The 24643-nt window shown below is 42.0% G+C and overlaps 1 protein-coding gene across 1 annotated transcript in view; it reads left to right on the top strand.

Annotated features, from left to right (window-relative positions):
* Positions 1-665: 665 nt before the first annotated feature.
* The window catches only part of LOC311131421 (DNA-directed RNA polymerase, mitochondrial-like), an 85191-nt gene continuing 61213 nt past the window's right edge, over positions 666-24643 (top strand). The window contains exons 1-5 of the mRNA XM_084164395.1: positions 666-829; positions 1306-1404; positions 1564-2456; positions 2574-2707; positions 19332-19518. Of these exons, the coding sequence (XP_084020521.1) occupies positions 697-829; positions 1306-1404; positions 1564-2456; positions 2574-2707; positions 19332-19518 (1446 nt within the window). The 5' untranslated portion in view covers positions 666-696. The remainder of the gene's footprint in view (positions 830-1305; positions 1405-1563; positions 2457-2573; positions 2708-19331; positions 19519-24643) is intronic.

Raw genomic sequence — 24643 nt, 5'->3', positions numbered from 1 at the left:
GCAGGGAACTGAACACTGTACGCATCGCACCAATAGGGTTAACCAAACTAATTTACAAGCAGAACTAATATGATTATTTTCAAACATGGTATTATTTTGTAATTACACATTGACAACGTGAATTGGCAGTTCAATTCTGTTTCAAAAGTTAATCAGTGGTAGTTGGAAGCCATCCAAAAGGTTGTGATTTTCCACTCAAACCAACACATAATAGTACCAGCAAGACCACTTATGTATGACCCCTAGTTTGACCTTTGTTCTACTTATTATATGGTGAGGCTGCCACCTATTGGTGATATAGGTCATACACATGTTTGAAACTCATTGTCCTTTATGTTTTTCAGCTGAGGTCATAATTTCTATAATTTATCAGATATTCCTGAATAATACAATAAAATATCAATTTGAACAAACATAACAATTATTATTCATTGAGAATAAAGGTAAAACAACATACATTTTGCACATAAATTCCACAAATTGCATATTTATGATTCGTTGTTTATTTGTTTAATTGGTAACAATCTACACTCCATTGCAGAAAAAAACGTTCCTTCTTCTTTCAAAACAAACACAGCTCAATTTTTCGGTGGTCTTCTATCCATGCCTGTACTCAGATCCATTGTGTTCGATTAGCTGGTGTAATTCAAAATGGCAGCCTAGTGTGGTAAAAAGTAATGCGGTTATTATGTCAACATGTCACTTTTGAGACTCTGTACCTTTCCAAAGTGTCTGAGTGGTCGCATACTGTTGGAAAGAAGTGTTCGTCGTGTGTCAAATGTTGACCATTGCCTTACAATCCAGAATAACGTTGAAAGGCAAATATCAGGTATGTTTCCTCGCTATCTAGCTACTTACTGTATGTCAAGCCAAGGGGACGGGTGCACCACGAGACAGTGCTGTGCTGGAACTCTCATGACTAGTTATAATATCCTTGGAATATTTGGTATCTCTCGATCGCTATCTACTAGTAATGTATTATAATATATAAATTGATTTACCAGCTGTAGTTGACCAGCCATTACATACCCATCCTCAATTCTCATCCTGTAGAGATTTTAAAGCCAAGTTTGTAAACGCAGAGATATATGTTAATGAGGTAAATTACTGTATTTACAGCTTACGTAACTATATTAAGTTATCATGTCATTTTATGAACTTGCATATTATGAACTTGCAGGTCGTTGCCTGACAACGTAAATGCAATATTTGCTCAATCGTATTTCTAAACCTCAACACGAATTGGCATCTGATCAGTGTGCCAGTTTTTGTCAAAGAAAAGCTGACAATACCTACTTCTTGCAGAGCCACCATGGACATCACAACGAAGACATTTCTCAGCTCTGATTCCAAAGAAAGAAGATAGGAAAAAACGAGTATGGGAACAATCTCAGCTGCTGGATGGTGCGTATTCATAGGCCTACTTGCTTTTCTAGGTTTGGAAATGGTCAATGGCTTTACATTTTAAATGGTGTTCTTAGCATGCATGAGATACCTCAAATCCTTATGTTGATTTTCTATCGGATTATTTTACTATTTTCTCTCTCCCCTTCCTCTTTGCAGTGCTTGAAACCAGGATCCAGCAACTCCAATCTGACATCATTGTAGATGTCCAACATGTAAAGGTGCAATTTGTCAAAGCTTCTAAGTCAGGGACTGGGGCTTCTTCAGGGAACAGTCCCAATAATGTGTCTGGGGAGAGAACAGAGGTGTCCAAGGCGGGACAGACTATTAGTAAGGGAGGGGGACAGACTGGTAAAGGAGGGGGAAAAGATGCCTCAGCCTCCAAATCCCGCTGGATGGAGAAACTAAGCCAGGAGAAGAAGACTAAAACAAAGAAACTGAAGCAGCAGCTAGGCATAGAGGATAAACCTGTGAAAAGCAGCAAAGGCAAACTGATGCTACCAGGTACCTCACATAAAACCATATCGACAAAAGCAGGAATAAAGACTGTATCAACTGCTAAAAAGAGCAAAACTCTGAAAAACCAAGAGCACACCATGGCAGCTGCAAACCAAGAGCACACTATGGCAGCTGCACCGGTTGCTGCTGCTACTGTGCCTCTTAGAAAAGCCAAAGGGAAGGGGAAAGCCTCGAAGGAGCCGGCTCCTGAGTTGTCAGAAGCCAAGGCCAGGACCAAGGAGCTGGCTGAGCTGGAGGAGCTGGAGAGAAAGGCTGAGGCCAAGGCCCGGGAGCTGGCAGAGGTGGAAGAGCTGGAGAGGAAGCTGAACCAGTGGGCTGTGTCGGCCAGCCCTGAGCACGTGCAGGATAACAGCGAGGCCAGAGTGTACGGGGATGTCCACCGTAGTGTCCGCTGTTACCTGGAGGCCTGTGTGTTCTGTGGGGACATCGACCGAGCCCACCATTTTCTGCTCAGCCACCACCGTATGGTCAGCCGGCGCAACCTGCTCAACATAGGACTCTACAACATCATGATGAGGGTCTGGGCCAAGAAGGTAAGTGCTGCTCACCTGTATTTCTATGGCATGTGGTATATTTTAGAGACTTTAATTATGCAGGGCCTCCCCATGTGGAATATAAGATAGAGTGTGTCTCTCCTTGTTGTATTCCAGGGCTCTTTAAACCAGATTGGCCGTATGTTCATTCTGGTAGAAGAGGCTGGTCTGAAGCCTAACCTCAGCTCCTACTGTGCTGCTCTGGAGTGTATGGGCCGAACCCCTAACTGTTCTCCACGTGTCATCAACAGGTAGGCTAACACACAGATATAGCCATTTGCAGACCTTAACTCATTACTGTAACTCTGAGCCTCTTGATCTTAGATAAAGATAATAGTATTTGCTATACAACATAAAACAAAACAATGCCTAGACCTTCAAGACTGCATTGGAAAGTAGGCTTAGAATGTGTAAGATCATTATTTGTAGTCTTATTTGTAGTAGATTATTACTAGGTGGCCAGTGCATGCGTTGCCTGAGTTTGCCACTAGATGATGTCAGACTCTCCTATTAGCTTTGCGGTTCATGTTTCTCTTTATTCTAGCCTCTTCTGTTATACAGTGTTAACAACAAAAATGTATGCATGCATTCATTACTTTAATTCACTTTGGTTAAAAACATATGCTAAATGGCATATATTATTATTATGTCTAGACATACTGGGATTCACAAAAGCCTGATGAAATATTCTGAAAATTAGACAGTGAGCAGCTAGTTTCTTTTTCAAGACTGTTTAAATATGAGACCCTGACCCCTAATTTCCTGCTCTCCTCCATCACAATGGGGCCTATTGTGGTCTCCACATCAACCCAGTGGAGGAAACTGTTTTCAAGTGGACTGGTTATTATGTGTAACATCCTGCGTGCGCTATGTTGTTTTATCAATGATCAATTTATCCTCCTGACATACACTATATATACAAAGGTATGTGGACACCCCTTAAAATTAGTGGATTCGGCTATTTCAGCCACACCCTTTGCTGACAGGTGTATAAAATCGAGCATGCAGCCATGCGATCTCCATAGACAAACATTGGCAGTAGAATGGCCTTACTGAAGAGCTCAGTGACTTTCAACGTGGCACAGTCATAGGATGCCACCTTTCCAACAAGTCAGTTCGTCAATTTTTTTCCCAGCTAGAGCTGCCCCGGTCAACTGTAAGTGCTGTTATTGTGAAGTGGAAACGTCTAGGAGCAACAACGGCTCAGCCGCGAAGTGGTAGGCCACACAAGCTCACAGAATGGGACTGCCGAGTGCTGAAGCGCATAGCGCATAACTCTCCTTGGTTGCAACACTCACTAACGAGTTCCAAACTGTCTCTGGAAGCAACGTCAGCACAATAACTGTTCGTCGGGAGCTTCATGAAATGGGTTTCCATGGAAGAGCAGCCGCACACAAGCCTAAGATCAACATGCGCAATGCCAAGCGTCGGCTGGAGTGGTGTAAAGCTCGCCGCCATTGGACTCTGGAGCAGTGGAAACGTGTTCTCTGGCATGATGAATCACGCTTCACCATCTGGCAGTCCGACGGACGAATCTGGGTTTGGCGGATGCCAGGAGAATGCTACCTGCCCAAATGCATAGTGCCAACTGTAAAGTTTGGTGGAGGAGGAATAATGGTCTGAGGCTGTTTTTCATGGTTCGGGCTAGGCCCGTTAGTTCCAGTGAAGGGTAATCTTAACGCTACAGCATACAATGACATTATAGACGATTCTGTGCTTCCAACTTTGTGGCAACAGTGGGGATGGCCCTTTCCTATTTCAGAATGACAATGCCCTCTTGCACAAAGCGAGGTCCATAGAGAAATGGTTTGTCGAGATCGGTGTGGAATAACTTGAATGGCCTGCACAGAGCCCTGACCTCAACCACATCGAACATCTTTGGGATGAATTGTAACGACAACTGCGAGCCAGGCCTAATCGCCCATCATCAGTGCCCGACCTCACTAATGCTCTTGTGGCTGAATGGAAGCAAGTCCCCACAGCAATGTTCCAACATCTAGTAGAAAACCTTCCCAGAAGAGTGGAGGCTGTTATAGCAGCAAAGGGGGGACCAACTCCATATTGATGCCCAAGATTTTGGAATGAGATGTTCGACGAGCAGCTGTCTTTTGGCCATGTAGTGTATCTTTCTATGCTCCTGCTATGTTGTTTTCAATTGTCTCGACTCTTGGCCAACAGAACGAAAGCTTGGGAAGTTGTAAATACTGTAGCTATAGAGAAGCTAATTGATGTGTATCAGGTGTCGATAAAGGTTACAGTTACTGTCTCACCCAGATGACTCAATCCATCCATCCAGCCAGCCTTTTCTCATCAAGGACACAGTCTCACAGCAGAATGAATGGTGTTAAGTAAGTAGGGCATCCTGGGTGAGAAATCACCATTGATGAGTGTTATTAATTGAGTTTAGGCCAGTGGTGGTGTCAGTGACTGCATGCTGCCTCCACACATAGATTTATTACATTACATTTAGCATGGAGGCACACATAAAGCATCGCCACACTGTTCACCTCTAGCTCTCCCAGTACTAGATATATCATAATGAATGTCTCTGATGTAGGCTAGGCCAATCTGCTGGCTGACTATACAGAGGCAGGAGCCAAATGGATTTCAGTCAGGCCAAATGGATTGTGATTGATACTGTATGTTTTTGGTTTCTTAACAACCTGCTGTCAGTAATTTGATTGTGCTTATTGGACAAGGAAATGACACCGATTGTTTGGAAGATTTGTGAAAGACAATTTGTCGTTGTCAATTTGTTGACTAGAACGTTAGGCTAATTGATTAAAAATGTAATTTAAAAAAATACATCTGCACAGAAACTGGCTGGTATAAAGGTATTAGTATTTCTAATAACACCGATCAGATTTTCTTTCTAGTTGTGTTGGACTGCAGATCTTGTCTCCAGCTATCCCTCCCTACTCTACTGTCCCCCCTGAGGATGTCACCCTATGCGGTGTGGCCCAATGACAAAGCAGGTTGCAGTGCAGTAGGGGTGGAGAGGGGCAGCTGGTTGGTCCATCGATCACTGTAAGGTGATACCAATGACATTGTTGTTCTGCGGTGGTGCTCTCTTGCTAACTCTTCAGCCCAGCCAGTACATATTTTTCCGCACACTCTGTTCTTCCTCCACTTCCCCCGTTCGTCTCCAGTTCCCCCTCTCTCTTCCTCTCTCTCCTGCCCTGATATGGTTGCCATTGTCCACAGCGGCACTGTGCCTAGTGACTAGCATCCTTTAAAAGCACATCTCATTCCTACAGAACTAAAGTCAATCTTCAGCTTGCTCAATTAAGCTTGCTCCCCCTCTAAATGGTTATTTTCCCCCCACTGGTTGCCCTTTTCTTGTGGCAATAGGTCACAAATCTTTCTGTTGTGATGGCACACTGTGGTATTTCACCTAATAGATATGGGATTTTATCAACATTTGATTTGTTTTTTAATTATTTGTGGGCCTGTATGATCTGAGGGAAATATGTGTCTCTAATATGGGCACACATTTGGCAGGTTAGGAAGTGCAGCTCAGTTTCCACCTACTTTTGTGGGCAGTGTGCACATAGCCTGTACGGCGGCCTCTCAATAGCAAGGCTATACTCATTGAGTCTGTACATAGTCAAAGCTTTCCTTAATTTTGGGTCAGTCATTGGTCAGGTATTCTGCCATTGTATGCTCTCTGTTTAGGGCCAAATATCATTCCATTTTGCACTGTTTTATGGCTAATTCTTTCCATTGTGTCAAGTAATTATCTTTTTGTTATCTCTTTTTGTTGTCCTGGACCAGCTTGCTGAGGGGACTCTTCTCTAGGTTCATCTCTCTGTAGCAGTGTTTCCTAAAACAATATTTGTCCACATCACGGTTCAGCTGTCAGAGATTTGAGCACTAAATGAATCAAGGCATTGCATGCATAGGCCTATAGGCTTAGTCGTCCACTGTATGACATTAATATATAAATATATACAGTACCAGTCAAAAGTTTGGACACACCTACTCATTCCAGGGTTTTTCTTTATTTTTCCTATTTTTACGTTGTATAATAATAGTGAAGACATCAAAACTATGAAATAACACATGGAATCATGTAGTAACCAGAAAAGTTTTAAACAAATCAAAATATATTTTATATTTGAGATTCTTCAAATAGCCACCCTTTGCCTTGATGACAGCTTTGCGCACTCTTGGCATTCTCTCAACCAGCTTCACCTGGAATGATTTTCCAACAGTCTTGAAGGAGTTCCCACATATGCTGAGCACTTGTTGGCTGCTTTTCCTTCACTCTGCCGTCCGACTCATCCCAAACCATCTCAATTGGGTTGAGGTCGGGGGATTGTGGGGGCCAGGTCATCTGATGCAGCACTCCATCACTCTTCTTCTTGGTAAAATAGCCCTTACACAGCCTGGAGGTGTTTTGGGTCATTGTCCTGTTGAAAAACAAATGATAGTCCCACTAAGCCCAAACCAGATGGGATGGAGTATCGCTGCAGACTGCTGTGGTAGCCATGCTGGTTAAGTGTGCCTTGAATTCTAAATAAATCACAGACAGTGTTACCAGCAAAGCACCCCCACACCATAACACCACCTTCCCCATGCTTTATGGTGGGAAATACATATGCGGAGATCATCCATTCACCCACACCGCATCTCACAAAGCCACTGCGGTTGGAACCAAAAATCTCAAATTTGAACTCCAGACCAAAGGACACATTTCCACCGGTCTAATGTCCATTGCTCGTGTTTCTTGGCCCAAGCAGTCTCTTCTTCTTATTGGTGTCCTTTAGGAGTGGTTTCTTTGCAGCAATTTGACCATCAAGGCCTGATTCACACAGTCTCCTCTGAACAGTTGATGTTGAGATGTGTCTGTTACTTGAACTTTATTGGAACATTGCTGTGGGGACTTGCTTCCACTTATTTATTTTGGCTGCAATTCTGAGGCTGGTAACTCTAATGAACTTATCCTCTGCAGCAGAGGTAACTGTGGGTCTTCCATAATTGTGGCGGTCCTCATGTGAGCTAGTTTCATAGCGCTTGATGCTTTTTGCGACTGCACTTGAAGAAACGTTCAAAATTCTAGAAATTTTCGGAATTGACTGACCTTCATGTCTTAAAGTAATAATGGACTGTTGTTTCTCTTTGCTTATTTGAGCTGTTCTTGCCATAATATGTACTTGGTCTTTTACCAAATAGGGCTATCTTCTGTATAACCCCCTACCTTGTCACAACACAACTGATTGGCTGAAACGCATTAAGAAGGAAATAAATTCCACAAATTAACTTGTAAGAACCTGTTAATTGAAATGCATGCCAGGTGACTATGTCATGAAGCTGGTTGAGAGAATGCCAAGCATGTGCAAAGCTGTCAAAGGGAGGCTATTTGAAGAATCTCAAATATAAACTATATTTTGATTTAACACTTATTTGGTTACTACATGATTCCATATGTGTTATTTCATAGTTTTTATGTCTTCACTATTATTCTACAATGTAACAAAATAGTAAAAATAAAGAAAAACCCTTGAATGAGTAGGTGTGTCCAAACTTTTGACTGGTAGTGTGTATATATACACTACCGTTCTAAAGTTTGGGGTCACTTAGAAATGTCCTTGTTTTTGAAAGAAAAGCCATTTTTTTGTCCATTTTTTTAATAACATCAAATTGATCAGAAATACAGTGTAGACATTGTTAATGTTGTAAATGGTTGTTGTAGCTGGAAACGGCTGATTTTATAATGGAATATCTACATAGGCGTACAGAGGCCCATTATCAGCAACCATCAGTCCTGTGTTCCAATGGCACATTGTGTTTGCTAATCCAAGTTTATCATTTTAAAAGGCTAATTGATCATTAGAAAACCATTATGCAATTATGGTAGTGCAGCTGAAAACTGTAAAGAAGCAATAAAACTGGCCTTCTTGAGACTAGTTAAGTATCTGGAGCATCAGCAATTGTGGGTTCGATTACAGGCTCAAAATGGCCAGAAACAAATACATTTCTTCTGAAACTCGTCAGTCTATTCTTGTTCTGAGAAATGAAGGCTATTCCATGCGAGAAATTGCCAAGAAACTGAAGATCTCGTACAACACTGTGTACTACTCCCTTCACAGAACAGCGCAAACTGGCTCTAACCAGAATAAAAAGAGGAGTGGGAGGCCCCGGTGCACAACTGAGCAAGACGACAAATACATTAGAGTGTCTAGTTTGAGAAACAGACACCTCACAGGTCCTCAACTGGCAGCTTCATTAAATAGTACCTGCAAAACACCAGTCTCAACGTCAACAGTGAAGAGGCGACTCCGGGATGCTGACCTTCTAGGCAGAGTTGCAAAGAAAATGCCATATCTCAGACTGGCCAATAAAAAGAAAAGATTAAGATGGACAAAAGAACACAGACACTGGACAGGGGAAGATTGGAAAAAAGTGTTATGGACAGACGAATCGAAGTTTGAGGTGTTCGGACCACAAAGAAGAACATTTGTGAGACGCAGACCAAATGAAAAGATGCTGGAGGGGTGCTTGATGCCATCTGTCAAGCATGGTGGAGGCAATGTGATGGTCTGGGGGTGCTTTGGTGGTGGTAAAGTGGGAGATTTATACAGGGTAAAAGGAAGGCTATCACTCCATTTTGCAACGCCATGCCATACCCTGTGGACGGCGCTTGAATGGAGCCAATTTCTTCCTACAACAGGACAATTTTATTTTATTTTTATTTCACCTTTATTTAACCAGGTAAGCCAGTTGAGAACAAGTTCTCATTTACAACTGCGACCTGGGCCTGACCCAAAGCACCTCTCCAAACTATGCAATAACTATTTAGGGAAGATGCAGTCAGCTGGTATTCTGTCTATAATGGAGTGGCCAGCACAGTCACCGGATCTCAACCCTATTGAGCTGTTGTGGGAGCAGCTTGACCGTATGGTACGTAAGAAGTGCCCATCAAGCCAATCCAATTTGTGGGAGGTGCTTCAGGAAGCATGGGGTGAAATCTCTTCAGATTACCTCAACAAATTGACAACTAGAATGCCAAAGGTCTGCAAGGCTGTAATTGCTGCAAATGGAGGATTCTTTGACGAAAGCAAAGTTCGAAGGGCACAATTATTATTTCAATTAAAAATAATTATTTCTAACCTTGTCAATGACTACATTTCCTATGCATTTTGCTATATTTTCTATTCCAACTCATTTCATGTATGTTTTCATGGAAAACAAGGACATTTCTAAGTGACCCCAAACTTTTGAACGGTAGTGTGTGTGTGTGTGTGTGTGTGTGTGTGTGTGTGTGTGTGTGTGTATGTATATATATATATATATATATATATATATATATATATATATATAATCACCGGCAGTAGGTGTCCTAGCTTGCCGCTGGGATATCTCTAAGATAAACTTAGGCCTAGCCCAAGGGGATAGAGATATCCCAGCGGCAAGCTACGACACCGACATACATTTCTTTATGTCAGATGGCTACTGTGTCTGATATACAGATATAGACGTACAGAATTTTCTATCAGAATTTTTTGTATATACATAAGCATTATATTGTTATATTATAGTAACTCTGGTAGACCTAAAACATTCTTCCTCACCTCAAGAACAGGCGGAGTCCGTTGGAGCGCTGGTGCGCACTGCCCGCATATCATTGGTTTCCTGAGTGGCGCAGTGGTCTAAGGCACTGCATCGCAGTGGTAGCTGTGCCACTAGAGATCCTGGTTCGAATCCAGGCTCTGTCGTAGCCGGCCGCGACCGGGAGACCCATGGGGCGGCGCGCAATTGGCCCAGCGTTGTCCAGGGTAGGGGAGGGAATGGCCGGCAGGGATGTAGCTCAGTTGGTAGAGCATGGCGTTTGCAACGCCAGGGTTGTGGGTTCGTTTCCCATGGGAAGCCAGTATAATTTTTTTTATAATGTATGCACTCACTAACTGCAAGTCTCTCTGGATAAGAGCGTCTGCTAAATGACTAAAATGTAAAATGTAAATGTAATAGGCCTGCAGTAGGTAAAGTTTAATAATAGCCACACCAAACCTTCACAGCATTTTCTGAACTTCATTAGGGTATTTCAAAAGTAAGTCAAGCCATTGTTTATTGGGAAAATACGAGCAGGCTATTATATTGTATCAAACACAGCATTACAGTTGGAACTTAATTTGGCCAAAGAAAATGGCTCAACAGAATGAAACAAAACACAAAGGTTTTGAGCAGGCTATATTGCAGCAATTACCAATAAAGGCTAGTGCCTACCGTACCCAACAAATGTTAGTAATAGGTTAATGTTATTTATTTTACAACAGACCTACTGTACTTATAGCCCATCTTAAACTAAAAGATGGGGCACACAATTAAAAAGACAGATCAAACTTAATTTAGCCAATGAAAATGCCTCAACAGAATTCAATAAAACAAGTTTTGCACATTTAAAGAACTGGTTTTGATGTAATAAATAGGCTTACAATTATAACAATGATATACAATAATAATAATAATGATAAAATAAATTATTATAAATACATTCCAAAATGTTTGTTCCAAAATTGCATCCTACCTGAATAGCGAGTTGCACAGTAGCCTACATTTGGCCGCGCCAACGTTCTTCTCATCTTAGTCCACTACAATATTAAAACGTATATTAAATTCCCCCTGTAGACTTTTCACTATAGGCATACTCTTTTTCCTCAAACCTTTGTTTTACTTCAATGAAAAAGGCCTCCATCTTCGCAATCAACGCTAGCCTAGGCCAAGGCTCCTCTCTCTCTCGCTCTCTCTCTCCTCAGCAACAGGTGCACTTGCGTGCAAGGAGTGAGAGAATGGTGCTGCAGTGCGAATTCGGGGTATAGGCAATGATAGACAGCCTTTCCTGGAGAATTTGGCCCACTACAATTGTATTTATCTGCTTTTCATTATTGTAGAAAGCCGGCAATTACCGGCTAATGAAAACCCTGCTCTGTAGGTGATGGCTTTGTTATGGAAGGTTTGGGAATTGCTTCCTTTTAGATAGTTTTAGAATTTAACAGCTCTTTTCTGGATTTTTATAATTAGTGGGTATCGTCCTATTTCTGCTCTACATGCATTATTTGTTGTTTTACGTTGTACACGGAGGACGTTTTTGCTGAATTCTGCTTGCTGAGTCTCAATTTGGTGTTTGTCCCATTTATGTGAATTCTTGGTTGGTGAGCGGACCCCAGACCTCACAACCATAAAGGCATTGGGTTCTATAACTGATTCAAGTATTTTTAGCCAGATTCTAATTGGGATGTTGAATGCCTTGTATCTCAGATTGTTCACAGCTTTGTGGAAGTTACCTGTGGTGCTGATGTTTAGGCCGAGATATGTAAAGTTTTTTTGTCTGCTGTAGTGCGATAGTGTCTAGATGAAATTTGTATTTGTGGTCCTGGCAACTGGACCATTTTTGGAACACCATTATTTTTGTCTTACTGAGATTCACTGTCAGGGCCCAGGTCTGACAGAATCTGTGCCGAAGCACCAGATCATCAGCAAACAGTAGACATTTGACTTGAGTCTAGTAGGGTGAGGCCAGGTGAGGCAGACTGTTCTAGTGACCTTGCCAATTCGTTGACATACTGTATATGTTGAAGAGTGTGGGGCTCAAGCTGCATTCCTGTCTCACCCCACGGCCCTGTGGAAATAAATCTGTGTGTTTCTTGTCAATGTTAACACTTGTTGTTTATGTACATGGATTTTATAATGTCATATGTTTTTCCCCCAACAACGCTTTCCATCAATTTATATAGCAGACCCTTATGCCAAATTGAGTCGAAAGCTTTTTTTGGGAAATCAACAAAGCATGAGAAGACTTTACTTTTATTTTGGTTTGTTTGTTTGTCAGTTAGGTTGTGCGGGGTGAGTATGTGATCTGTCATACGGTCATTTGGTAAAAATCCAATTTGACATTTGCCCAGGACATTGTTTTCACTGAGGAAATGTAGGAGTCTGCTGTTAATGATAATGCAGAGGACTTTCCAGAGGTTGCTGTTGATGCAGATCCCTCGGTAGTTATTGGGGTCAGGTGGTTGTCCCACTGGCTATCATAAGTTGAATGCACCAATTTGTAAGTCGCTCTGGATAAGAGCGTCTGCTAAATTATGTAAATGTAATGTCATGTCAAATTTGTCTCCACTTTTGTGGATTGGGGTGATCAGTCCTTGGTTCTAAATATTGGGGGAGATGCCAGAGCTGAGGATGACGTTAAAGAGTTTAAGTATAGCCAATTGAAATTTGTGGTCTGTATATTTTATCATTTCATTTAGGGTACCGTCAACACCATAGGCCTTTTTGGGTTGGAATATTTGTATTTTGTCCTGTAGTTCGTTCAATGTAATTGGAGAATCCAGTGGGCTCTGGTAGTCTTTAATAGCTGATTCTAAGATTTGTAATTGATCAAGTATGTTTTTGTTCTTTATTATAGAGCCAAAACATTTGAGAAGTGGTTTATCCATACATCTACATTTTGGATAGATAACTCTTCAATTTGTTGTTTGTTTAGTGCGTTCCAATTTTTTCAGAAGTGGTTAGATTCAGTTGATTCTTCAGTTACATTGAGATGATTTCTGATGTGCTGTTCCTTCTTTTTTTCTTAGTGTATTTCTGTACTTTTTTAGTGTTGCACCATAGTGAAAGCGTAGGCTCAGGTTTTCTGGGTCTCTATGTTTCTGGTAGGTTAGTTTCTCAATTTCTTTCTTAGGTGTTTAAAGAAAGAAGATGAGTAGGCGGCCAGTACGTGGCAATAAACTTTAGAGAACTATTAAAATAATATATTTTCAAAAGAATACATATAGGAGCAGTCAGCATAGTACATCAGGATGCACAACTGCAATGCGTTTCGACTACTAGAGTCTTCTCAGGCAGCTTTGTGGACGGAAGCTGACGTGTCTCTAGATATAGAGGTGGGGACAAGTAAATGTCACATGACAGGTAAATAACTATATACAAAACAAATCTACAACATTATCACGTGTGTATAGAGGCAACATGAACAATAACGCACAAGAATGTATACTGTACAAAGGACCTGCATAAAGGGATATTCTATCAGAGATGCATGCGTAAAAGACAGTTTATGCACACAAGGGGCTCACTGTGGCGATTTATCAAAAACTCAGCAGAACAAGGGAATACACAAAAGGCTATATACTGGTCAGTCTAGGAAGGACAATGTATACTAGAGAAAACAGTTTAACTCTAGTTGTTTGTATAATCCGTGTTGGGTGACAGTGTGTAGGAGGGGGATCCATTTAGCCTATTTTTGTAGAAAGAAACGGTCAAAATCACCCCCCCTCTCATTCCTCTGCATTTTCTCAATAGCCCAGAACTTTAGTTTATTGACTGTGTGTTGGTGCTGGATAAAGTGGACTGCTAGAGGCTAGTTCTCGTCCTAGCGTCTAATAGAGCTTTTGTGTTCTATGATCCGTGTTCTCCGTGTGCATGTTTTCTTCCCAATTTATAATTTGGAGCACGGGCACTGGATAGCGTAGATGATTCCTTTGGAATCGGAAGTAGTCTGGCTCTTCAGGGTGATGGGTTTGTTGGTTTTAGGATGGGGAAATTGTTTACGTTTTTGTGATAATGTGCTACAGGAACAGTGTGCGCACACCTATAGGGAGTGGGAGGACATCGATAGTGTTTTGAGTGGGTGCGTCAGTTTTCTGTATATAATGCACCAGTTTGTCTCTGAGATTGGTGTTCCTTCTGACAAGGTTTAGCAGTAAAATTGTCATGTAGTTGCAGGATGCGCCAATGTCTGTGTAGGACTCTACGTATTTTGTTGGTAAACCATTTGTTATTGTTGTTAATTTTCTTAGGTTGTCTACTTAAATTTGCTGAAAGGTCAAATATACTGTTTAGGCTTTCTACTGTCAAGTTTACACCTCCACTATTGCAGTGAAATGTTTTGTCCAGGAAGTTCTCTAAAAGGGATTGAATTTGTTGTTGCCCAATAGTTTTTTGGTAGGTTTCTACACTACTTTCGTTCCATCTATAGCATTTCTCAATATTATGCAGTTTCTTTGGCTTTGATGCCTCATAATTGAGTATTGCTCTGTTCAAGTAGACCGTGATCTTGCTGTGATCTGATAGGGGTGTCAGTGGGCTGACTGTGAACGCACTGAGAGACTCTGGGTTGAGGTCAGTGATAAAGTAGTCTAGAGTACTACTGCCAAGAGATGAGCTATAGGTGAACCTACCATAGTAGTCCCCTTGAAGCCTACCATTGACTATTTACATACCCAATGTGCGACAGAGCTGCAGGAGTTGTGACCAGTTTTTGTTTGTTGTTTTGTCGTAGTTTTGTCTAGGGGGTCATGTTGGGGAGGGAAGGTTGTCACCTCCAGGTAGGTGTTTGTCCCCCTGTGTGCTAAGAGTGTTCAGTTCTTGTCCCGTTCTGGCGTTTAGGTAACCACAGACTAGTACATGTCGCTGAGCCTGGAAGTGGTTGATCTCCCCCTCTAGGATGGAGAATCTGTCATTGTTAAAGTATGGGGATTCTGTTGGGGGGATATACAGTATTCAGAACCCTTCCCTTTTTCCACATTTTGTTTAGTTACAGCCTTATTATAAAATGGATTCAATAAAAATCTTCCTTCATCAATCTACACACAATACCCCATAATGACAAAGTGAATACAGGTTTGTAGACATTTTTGCAAATGTATAAAACATTTAAAACAAATACCTTATTTACATACAGTTGAAGTCGGAAGTTTACAGACACTTAGGTTGGAGTCATTAAAACACGTTTTTCAACCACTCAACAAATTTCTTGTTGACAAACTATGGTTTTCGCAAGTTGGTTAGGACATCTACTTTGTGCATGACACAAGTAATTTTTCCAACAATTGTTTACAGACAGATTATTTCACTTATAATTCACTGTATCACAATTCCAGTGGGTCAGAAGTTTATTTACACTAAGTTGACTGTGCCTTTAAACAGCTTGGAAAATTCCAGAAAATGATGTCATGGCTTTAGAAGCTTCTGATAGGCAAATTGACATCATTTGAGTCAATTGGAGGTGTACCTGTGGATGTATTTCAAGGCCTACCTTCAAACTCAGTGCCTCTTTCCTTGACATCATGGGAAAATCAAAAGAAGTCAACCAAGACTCGTGTATTAGGGTAAGTGGAAGAAGCTTTTTCGATCATTCTCTTGAGTGCTGTGTTCACCCTGTCCTGCTGGTCCCTCAGATTGTTTGTGCCCGTTTGAATTATGATGTGGCTGGGGGACCCTAGTCTGACCTCTGACAGCAGTTCCAGGGCACGCCTAGTGTTTGGGCACCAGAGTTTAGCCACTTTGTGTTTGGGAAGAAGTTTATTCTCTTGAATGTATTTCCCATTTGAGTCAATAAGGAGCACGGGGGGGTTTTAGGAGGGCAATCAGGGTAGTTGACATGGGGGCTGTTAAGAGGGGGTGGTGACCTCCCGAGTGGCGCAGTGGTCTAAGGCACTGCGCACAATTGACCCAGCGTCGTCCAGGGTAGGGGAGGGAATGGGTTGGGTTGGATGTAGCTCAGTTGGTAGAGCATGGTGTTTGCAACGCCAGGGTTGTGGGTTCGATTCCCACGGGGTGCCAGTATGAAAAAATTAAATAAAATAATGTATGCACTCACTAACTGTAAGTCGCTCCCGATAAGAGCGTCTGCTAAATGACTAAAATGTAAATGTGGTTGTGGTCCGGGTCTGAAGTGGGCTGTTCTGCTGGCTTCTTTGGGGGAGTGTCTTGCTCTCTGTCGCGTCTCAGCGTTCTCACCTCTGTGTGTTCCTCTCCCTCCATCTTCAGTGCTGTTAGCTGTACCATGTGTTCCTCTCTCTTGCTTGAATTCTCTCACCTCAGTACGGCGTGCAGCCAGCTCTCTGAGACAGCCGTCTATCTCCCCCTTCAGCCCTCTGGGTCTTTTTGGGGGGGAGTGTTGTGCTGGTCTGTTTTGTTTGGTCTGTGCTCCACCATCTCTCTCTCCAGCTCTGTGAATGTATCCTCAACAATGGAGGAACAGCGCAGTTGTGGGACCTGGGTCTGCTCAGTGCTGGGGGGTGACATTCCTCTTGGGGCTGCTCGTCTGCAGGGCAGTTTGAGGAGGAGGTGTGATCAGACTCAGGATGGGGGAGTCGTCACCAAAAGAGAGCATCCTGCTGTGCTCTCTCTTTGATACCGTAAAAGTCCTGATGAAACTGTTCGAGGTTGCCCTGTACCACCACTGTTCCAGACTTGTACACGTTGACAGAGATTGTTTCAGTTTCATGGTCCTCAATGTCTAGTGTTCTGAGTTTCCACCCTGGGGCTGCCATTGTTGGGTTCACGGGCTTTCACACCTCTCACTTCGCACCTCGGTGCTAATTGAAGTTTCAGCTGGGACATCTATCCTGTCCTAAGAAGCTTGGTAGCTTAGTAGCCTTATTGACTTCAAAACCTCTTAAATGTAAAGTCCCCATATTAGATTATGTTTTATTCAATTCAGTCTGGTATGAGAATGGTAGCCCCTATCTGCAAAAGCAGGGTGTCTGCGGAAAGCTGAGTATCTTGGCTATTGATCGGTGCCTTCAAATCTTTGGTGTGACTTACTACCATATATATATTTATATAACACAAGTACCTAGAGATTATTATTTTACTTTTTGGCTTCAGACTGAACATTACTCACTCTGTTTTGGGTTGGATGGTATTTCCAGGTTTCTGCTGTGTTTCTTCTGCAGGTTTTGGTTTGCCAGAAGTTTTTTCTGGATAGTCCTTGGTAGTAATAATCCTTCCAGGTAATTTTGTCCAAAATAAAGGTTTTAGATTTTGAATTTTGATTTGGAGTGAAGGTTTTGATGTAAAGGGTAGAATCCCTTTATAAGTAATTGTGGAAAAAATCAAATGTATCTAAGTTTTTCCAACTCTAATTCTTTGCACTGAGAGAACAAGGCCTAATCCCCTCTTTGTTCAAGAGACACTCACTTTGCGTTAAGCGCGTTAACCGAAAGGTCGCTGGTTCGAATCCCCGAGCCAACTAGGTGAAAAATCTGTCTGTGCCCTTGAGCGAGGCACTTAACCCTAATTGCTCCTGTAAGTCGCTCTGGATAAGAACGTCTACTAAGTGACTAAAATGTAATATAAAGGGAGGATTCCATTTGGTTCTGTGAATGCCTAGAGAATTGAACTGGAGTGGTGGCAGTGTGGCAGCTGCTAATTGTGTTAGCCTGACGAGGGGCTGCTGGGTATTTAAGCAGGATTTCCAGTAGAAGGTAATTAAGGTCCTGTTATTTAATCACGGTCTTGCAGAAAGGTGTGGAGGGTAAAGGAAGGCTCTCTCATTGTCAGAGGCTGATTACAAATCTTACACCCTTCCATCCCTTTGTCACAGTGTTCTGTCTTACTCCACTAGAGGGCAGTGGTAACACATAAGCCCACCAGGGCCCTCTGCCTCAGGGTTACATCAAGGTGTTACACATCACATGCCACAGCCAAGGATAACTCTTACTTCCTATTGACAGACAGCAGATATGTTAAGCATCCATACAGTGCTCTGAAGCAGTCACATATAGCAACAGTTTAAAACCAGACATGTAGGTTGACTTAGCTTAGGAGTACACTTCAGTCTCTTGTTTTGTTCACAAAGGCTCCATCGTTTATCCAAGGGTCTGCTTTAAATGAGTCAGGCCTTAGTTTCCTCCCTCCCTTTTCAGCTTCAGTTGTTGCTCCATACACTACCATCTGTTTTCCACTGGCTGTTTGCACATTGCTGTCTCCTGAATTGAGCAGTTCATTCATGGCAGGTGTGGAGTCTCTGGATGATATCATTTGAATAAACATGACACCGATGTGCTCTGTGACCATCTGTCTGTGGACTGCCTGATATTTCCAATGCGTCTGAAAGCACCAAGTGCCAATGCAAATATTCTGTTTGTTATGCTGCCATTGTCAATCAGCTTTAATAAAGCCATGCATAATGATATCAGAGGTGCTTTCAATTTGATTAATAATAATAATAATATGCCATTTAGTAGACACTTTTATCCAAAACGACTTACAGTCATGTGTGCATACATTTTTACGTATGGGTGGTCCCGGGGATCAAACCCACTACCCTGGCGTTACAAGCGCCATGCTCTACCAATTGAGCTACAGAGGACCATTAAGGACCATTAAGTCACCATGGGGCCACTGTGAACTACACTGAGTGTACAAAACATTAAGATCCACTTAATTCAGTGTAGATGAAGGGGAGGAGACAGGTTAAAGAAGGATTCTTAAGCGTTGAGACATGGATTGTGTATGTGTGCCATTCAGAGGGTGAATGGGCAAGACAAAATATTTAACTGCCTTTGAACAGGGTATGGTAGTAGGTGCCAGGGGCACCGGTTTGTGTCAAGAACTGCAACGCTGCTTTGTTTTTCACGCTCAACACGTGTGTATCAAGTATGGTCCACCACCCAAGGGACATCCAGTCAACTTGACACAACTGTTGGAAGCATTGGAGTCAACATGGGTCAGCATTCCTGTGGAACGCTTTCGACACCTTGTAGTCCATGCCCCGACGAATTGAGGCTGTTCTGAGGGCAAAAGGGGGTGCAACTCAATATTAGGAAAGTGTTCTTAATGTTTTGTACACTGTGTATATGAGACACTTGGCCCCACCTTTATGAAGACTAAGGTCAAAAGGTTGACTTCTATGTTTTTATACTGATAAAAGTGCATTCCTAACTTGGAACTTTGAAGCAAATCAGATATATTACCTAAAGATGGTTATCAACACTTGTAATCGATCCGTTGCCTTTACCCCCAAGGCACTTGTCGTCTGGAAGTAGGCCTACTGGATATTTGAAATAAATATGGCAAAATGCTACTTTTTACTGTTTATTTTCTAACTTGTCTCTGACATTGTGTTTCCTGGCCTGTCCTCAGGGTCCTGCGTCAGATGGAGGAGGATGGCCTGCCTGTGGACGAGCTGTTCAGTCACTGTGTGTTCAGGCAGGATGAGAGGGACATGGTGCTCAGGGCCATCCACACCGTGCAACCAGACTTCCAGCCCAGCGTCAACACTATCCTGCAAACCTGCTCCTCACCACTAGTCAAAGACTTCTACACAGAGGTAGGACACAAGTCAACCCATGAGTAGAGTAGAGTAGACACCTCAACCCATGAGTAGAGTAGACACCTCAACCCATGAGTAGAGTAGACACCTCAACCCATGAGTAGAGTAGACACCTCAACCCATGAGTAGAGTAGACACCTCAACCCATGAGTAGAGTAGACACCTCAACCCATGAGTGGAGTAGACACCTCAACTCATGAGTAGAGTAGACACCTCAACCAATGAGTAGAGTAGACACCTCAACCCATAAGTAGAGTAGACACCTCAACCCATGAGTAGAGTAGACACCTCAACCAATGAGTAGAGTAGACACCTCAACCCATAAGTAGAGTAGACACCTCAACCCATGAGTAGAGTAGACACCTCAACCCATGAGTAGAGTAGACACCTCAACCCATGAGTAGAGTAGACACCTCAACCCATGAGTAGAGTAGACACCTCAACCCATGAGTAGAGTAGACACCTCAACCCATGAGTAGAGTAGACACCTCAACCCATGAGTAGAGTAGACACCTCAACCCATGAGTAGAGTAGACACCTCAACCCATGAGTAGAGTAGACACCTCAACCCATGAATGGAGTAGGCACCTAAACCCATGCGTAGAGTAGACACCTCAACCCATGAATGGAGTAGGCACCTAAACCCATGCGTAGAGTAGACACCTCAACCCATGAATAGAGTAGACACCTCATCCCACGAGTAGAGTCGACTAGAATAGAGTCAAATATAATAATTATCACATCTATAGTAAGTAGATATGACATAGAATAGAACACTACTTCCATTGTTGGAGACAGAAATGTCTCTTTGGCCCCCTTCCTTGCGTCTTCTCAGTCCATGCCTGGAGGGCTCTCTGAAAGCAGTGGTTGGACTACGTCATGTTTTTATGTCCTATAACAAGCTCTATGAAATCATGGTGCATTAGCTGCATGTATTTTTGAACATACAGAGTACACTTCTTTTTAGACCTCATGTTGTTGTCCTACATACAGTCTGTTGGTAGAGCAAAGGAAAACAATATTCGGGAACAGAGAAAGCTTGATGAATTTATTGATGATGACATCATCATAGAAAAACAACAACTGACAAAGTAGGGTTCAAGGAGTAGTGATGAAGTGGGTGTTAAATAAGTGCTTAGTTGGGCTGACTGTGTAGAGTTGGAGCAGGAGTGTGAATGAGGAATGTGCCTGCCAGGAGACCCTAGCACTAGCAGCATGACTATGAATGATATGATTGTCACTCCTCCTTTCAGACAGGTGTCATGGTATCCATTTTTAGACGTGGTGGCAAAACGCTGCTCTCTATCTGGAGGTGCTGCTTTGCTCTGCTTCCTCATGTGATTCATTTCCAGCCTTTTTACAGTACAGGGTTGTATTTTTAGCAGTGCTTGCACTACATTCATTCTCTTATTTTTAGTGTTGGGAGAAAAATTGGTATAGTTACATATCGGGATATTATTTTTGATGATCTATCGTATCGTTTTGACAATATCGCAATATTATTTTTGCACTAGTTGGCTGTACCTGCACCAAAACTCCAGTATTTTTCCTTCATAGCTTGTTCTCCATTATCTTTTTTAATAGGCAGCCAATTTGCTTTCAGTACTTCTATTTCCATGACTGATCAAAACGTTTTATCTTGGCTCCCTCTTTTTTGGAACATTGAATCGCAATAAAATCACAGTATCGAATCGCAATACATATCCTATCGGCACCAGAGTATCGAGATAATATCGTATCGTGAGGTCCCTGGCAATTCCCAACCCGACTTATTTGTCAGGCTGACATTTTGCAGGGTGCCATGCCAGTAATGATATGCCTGGCTCTCTTCCTGTTAGGTCTGTGACTGTCTTGGAATTTGAGGTTAGGTAATTTGCCAGGCCAATGCACATGGTCACCAACATAACCGTGGATTTTCTCTGCAACTTCACTATTACCATTACACTTAGTTATTATCAGGAGCATTTCATTATTATTATTCAAGTTATTACCTCTAAATATTAGTCTAGTATACAGATTAAGAATTGGAGAGGATTGTAACATTTTCGTATTGACACAATGTAAAGCATAGGCTATCAGACTCAAAAGAAACGTGGAATTTCACTATTGAATTACACTTACTGGTTTTTCCATTTCTTTCCTTTTTCCTTTATTTTTCGTATGTGTCCAATTTGTTTAAATGTATGTTACAATTTGTCTCAGGCCTATAAGGCTCTATGTAAAAAGGGGACTTGACAATTCTTTGTACACTTGTTTACATGGATATGCTTCTTAATAGAACCTACAGTGGGGAAAAAAAGTATTTAGTCAGCCACCAATTGTGCAAGTTCTCCCACTTAAAAAGATGAGAGAGGCCTGCAATTTTCATCATAGGTACACGTCAACTATGACAGACAAATTGAGAAAAAATAATCCAGAAAATCACATTGTAGGATTTTTAATGAATTTATTTGCAAATTATGGTGGAAAATAAGTATTTGGTCACCTACAAACAAGCAAGATTTCTGGCTCTCACAGACCTGTAACTTCTTCTTTAAGAGGCTCCTCTGTCCTCCACTTGTTACCTGTATTAATGGCACCTGTTTGAACTTGTTATCAGTATAAAAGACACCTGTCCACAACCTCAAACAGTCACACTCCAAACTCCACTATGGCCAAGACCAAAGAGCTGTCAAAGGACACCAGAAATAAAATTGTAGACCTGCACCAGGCTGGGAAGACTGAATCTGCAATAGGTAAGCAGCTTGGTTTGAAGAAATCAACTGTGGGAGCAATTATTAGGAAATGGAAGACATACAAGACCACTGATAATCTCCCTCGATCTGGGGCTCCACGCAAGATCTCACCCCGTGGGGTCAAAATGATCACAAGAACGGTGAGCAAAAATCCCAGAACCACACGGGGGGACCTAGTGAATGACATGCAGAGAGCTGGGACCAAAGTAACAAAGCCTACCATCAGTAACACACTACGCCGCCAGGGACTCAAATCCTGCAGTGCCAGACGTGTCCCCCTGCTTAAGCCAGTACATGTCCAGGCCCGTCTGAAGTTTGCTAGAGTTCATTTGGATGATCCAGAAGAGGATTGGGAGAATGTCATATGGTCAGATAAACCAAAATAGAACTTTTTGGTAAAAACTCAACTCGTCGTGTTTGGAGGACAAAGAATGCTGAGTTGCATCCAAAGAATACCATACCTACTGTGAAGCATGGGGGTGGAAACATCATGCTTTGGGGCTGTTTTTCTGCAAAGGGACCAGGACGACTGATCCGTGTAAAGGAAAGAATGAATGGGGCCATGTATCGTGAGATTTTGAGTGAAAACCTCCTTCCATCAGCAAGGGCATTGAAGATGAAACGTGGCTGGGTCTTTCAGCATGACAATGATCCCAAACACACCGCCCGGGCAACGAAGGAGTGGCTTCGTAAGAAGCATTTCAAGGTCCTGGAGTGGCCTAGCCAGTCTCCAGATCTCAACCCCATAGAAAATCTTTGGAGGGAGTTGAAAGTCCGTGTTGCCCAGCGACAGCCCCAAAACATCACTGCTCTAGAGGAGATCTGCATGGAGGAATGGGCCAAAATACCAGCAACAGTGTGTGAAAACCTTGTGAAGACTTACAGAAAATGTTTGACCTGTGTCATTGCCAACAAAGGGTATATAACAAAGTATTGAGAAACTTTTGTTATTGACCAAATACTTATTTTCCACCATAATTTGCAAATACATTCATTAAAAATCCTACAATGTGATTTTCTGGATTTTTTTTCTTCTCATTTTGTCTGTCATAGTTGACGTGTACCTATGATGAAAATTACAGGCCTCTCTCATCTTTTTAAGTGGGAGAACTTGCACAATTGGTGGCTGACTAAATACTTTTTTTCCCCACTGTATTTGAAACAAACCATTACACTTCGTTATTATCATGGCATTTAATTATTATTCAGGTTATTACTTATAAATATTAATCTATTTATTAAGAAATGCCAGGTTGGAGAGGAGCTATCACATTTTTCGTATTGACACAACATTCGCGCATGACGGAGTCAAAATAAAGATATGCCTATCTTGTCCTTGTCTGTTGGCTTTAATGCAAAAAATTACAAATTATACGGATCCTATTTTGACGCACAAATCCATTCACATGAAGTCGATGGTTTCTTCAAAATTTCCTGAAATATTCACATAACGTCACAAACCCTGCTGCTGTGGTCATTCAGTGGCATTGGCATATGTTCTTTAAAGAGAGGACGCCGTAATGAGAAATAATGTAGCCTAAGTGACTGAAAATTGGCATTTTACAAGATTAAATCATGACAGGAATGTTTGATTCTTACTAAAGAGATGGCGTCCAGACAGGCTACTTTAGAAAACTTTCTGAATGAACATATAGGCCTATAGACAGAATCAGCAAACTCACACACACACACACCCCCATAAAAGGACCCGTCAATCAAAGCAACCAGCGTATGTCAGACACAAGCAAATATTTATCCTTTCCTTAAAACGTATTTAAAAAGCTAGGCCTACCTTAGGCTTTCCTAAAGTAGGCTATAAGATAATGAATTGACAAGGGAAGTCTAAAGGGGAGAGAGACAGCGATGCGATAGTATGAAATTGACAATCATTAAAATAGAAACAAATGCACGTAAGATTTCCATAGCCTATTTATCAGCGTTGATTGGTCTATAAATTAAGAAAATATTCTGTATCAAATTATACCATGCCAAGTTGGAGAGGACTGGCCCATTGTCCATTTGACACAACAGTAGTGCATTATAGGCCTCAGAGCCAGAACGACCTTGTATACTGCTGTTGAATAATTAATGAATAGTCAGACACATCCAACCTTTTTTAAAAGAAGACTGATGTTATACAAAAAATATAAATGTTTTCCCCAAAATTAATTTATTTTCATGATGGTCTTCATCCATAACTGTCAGTTACATGGGTATTCAATTACTGTCACAGCCCTACTTCCTGTGTAACTAAGGGGGCTGGGTGGGGTGTACCAGGAGAGCATATGATCTATCATATCTTGGAAAGGTCAACAGAACACTGTGCAGCTGACTACATGTAAAACAGGCCAAACGACATAGGCGATACGTACCAAATGGCACCCTAT

Source organism: Coregonus lavaretus (genome assembly GCF_964263955.1).
Source record: "Coregonus lavaretus genome assembly, chromosome: 6".
Taxonomy (NCBI): Eukaryota; Metazoa; Chordata; class Actinopteri; order Salmoniformes; family Salmonidae; genus Coregonus; species Coregonus lavaretus.
This window is presented reverse-complemented; position numbering and strand designations above follow the sequence as displayed.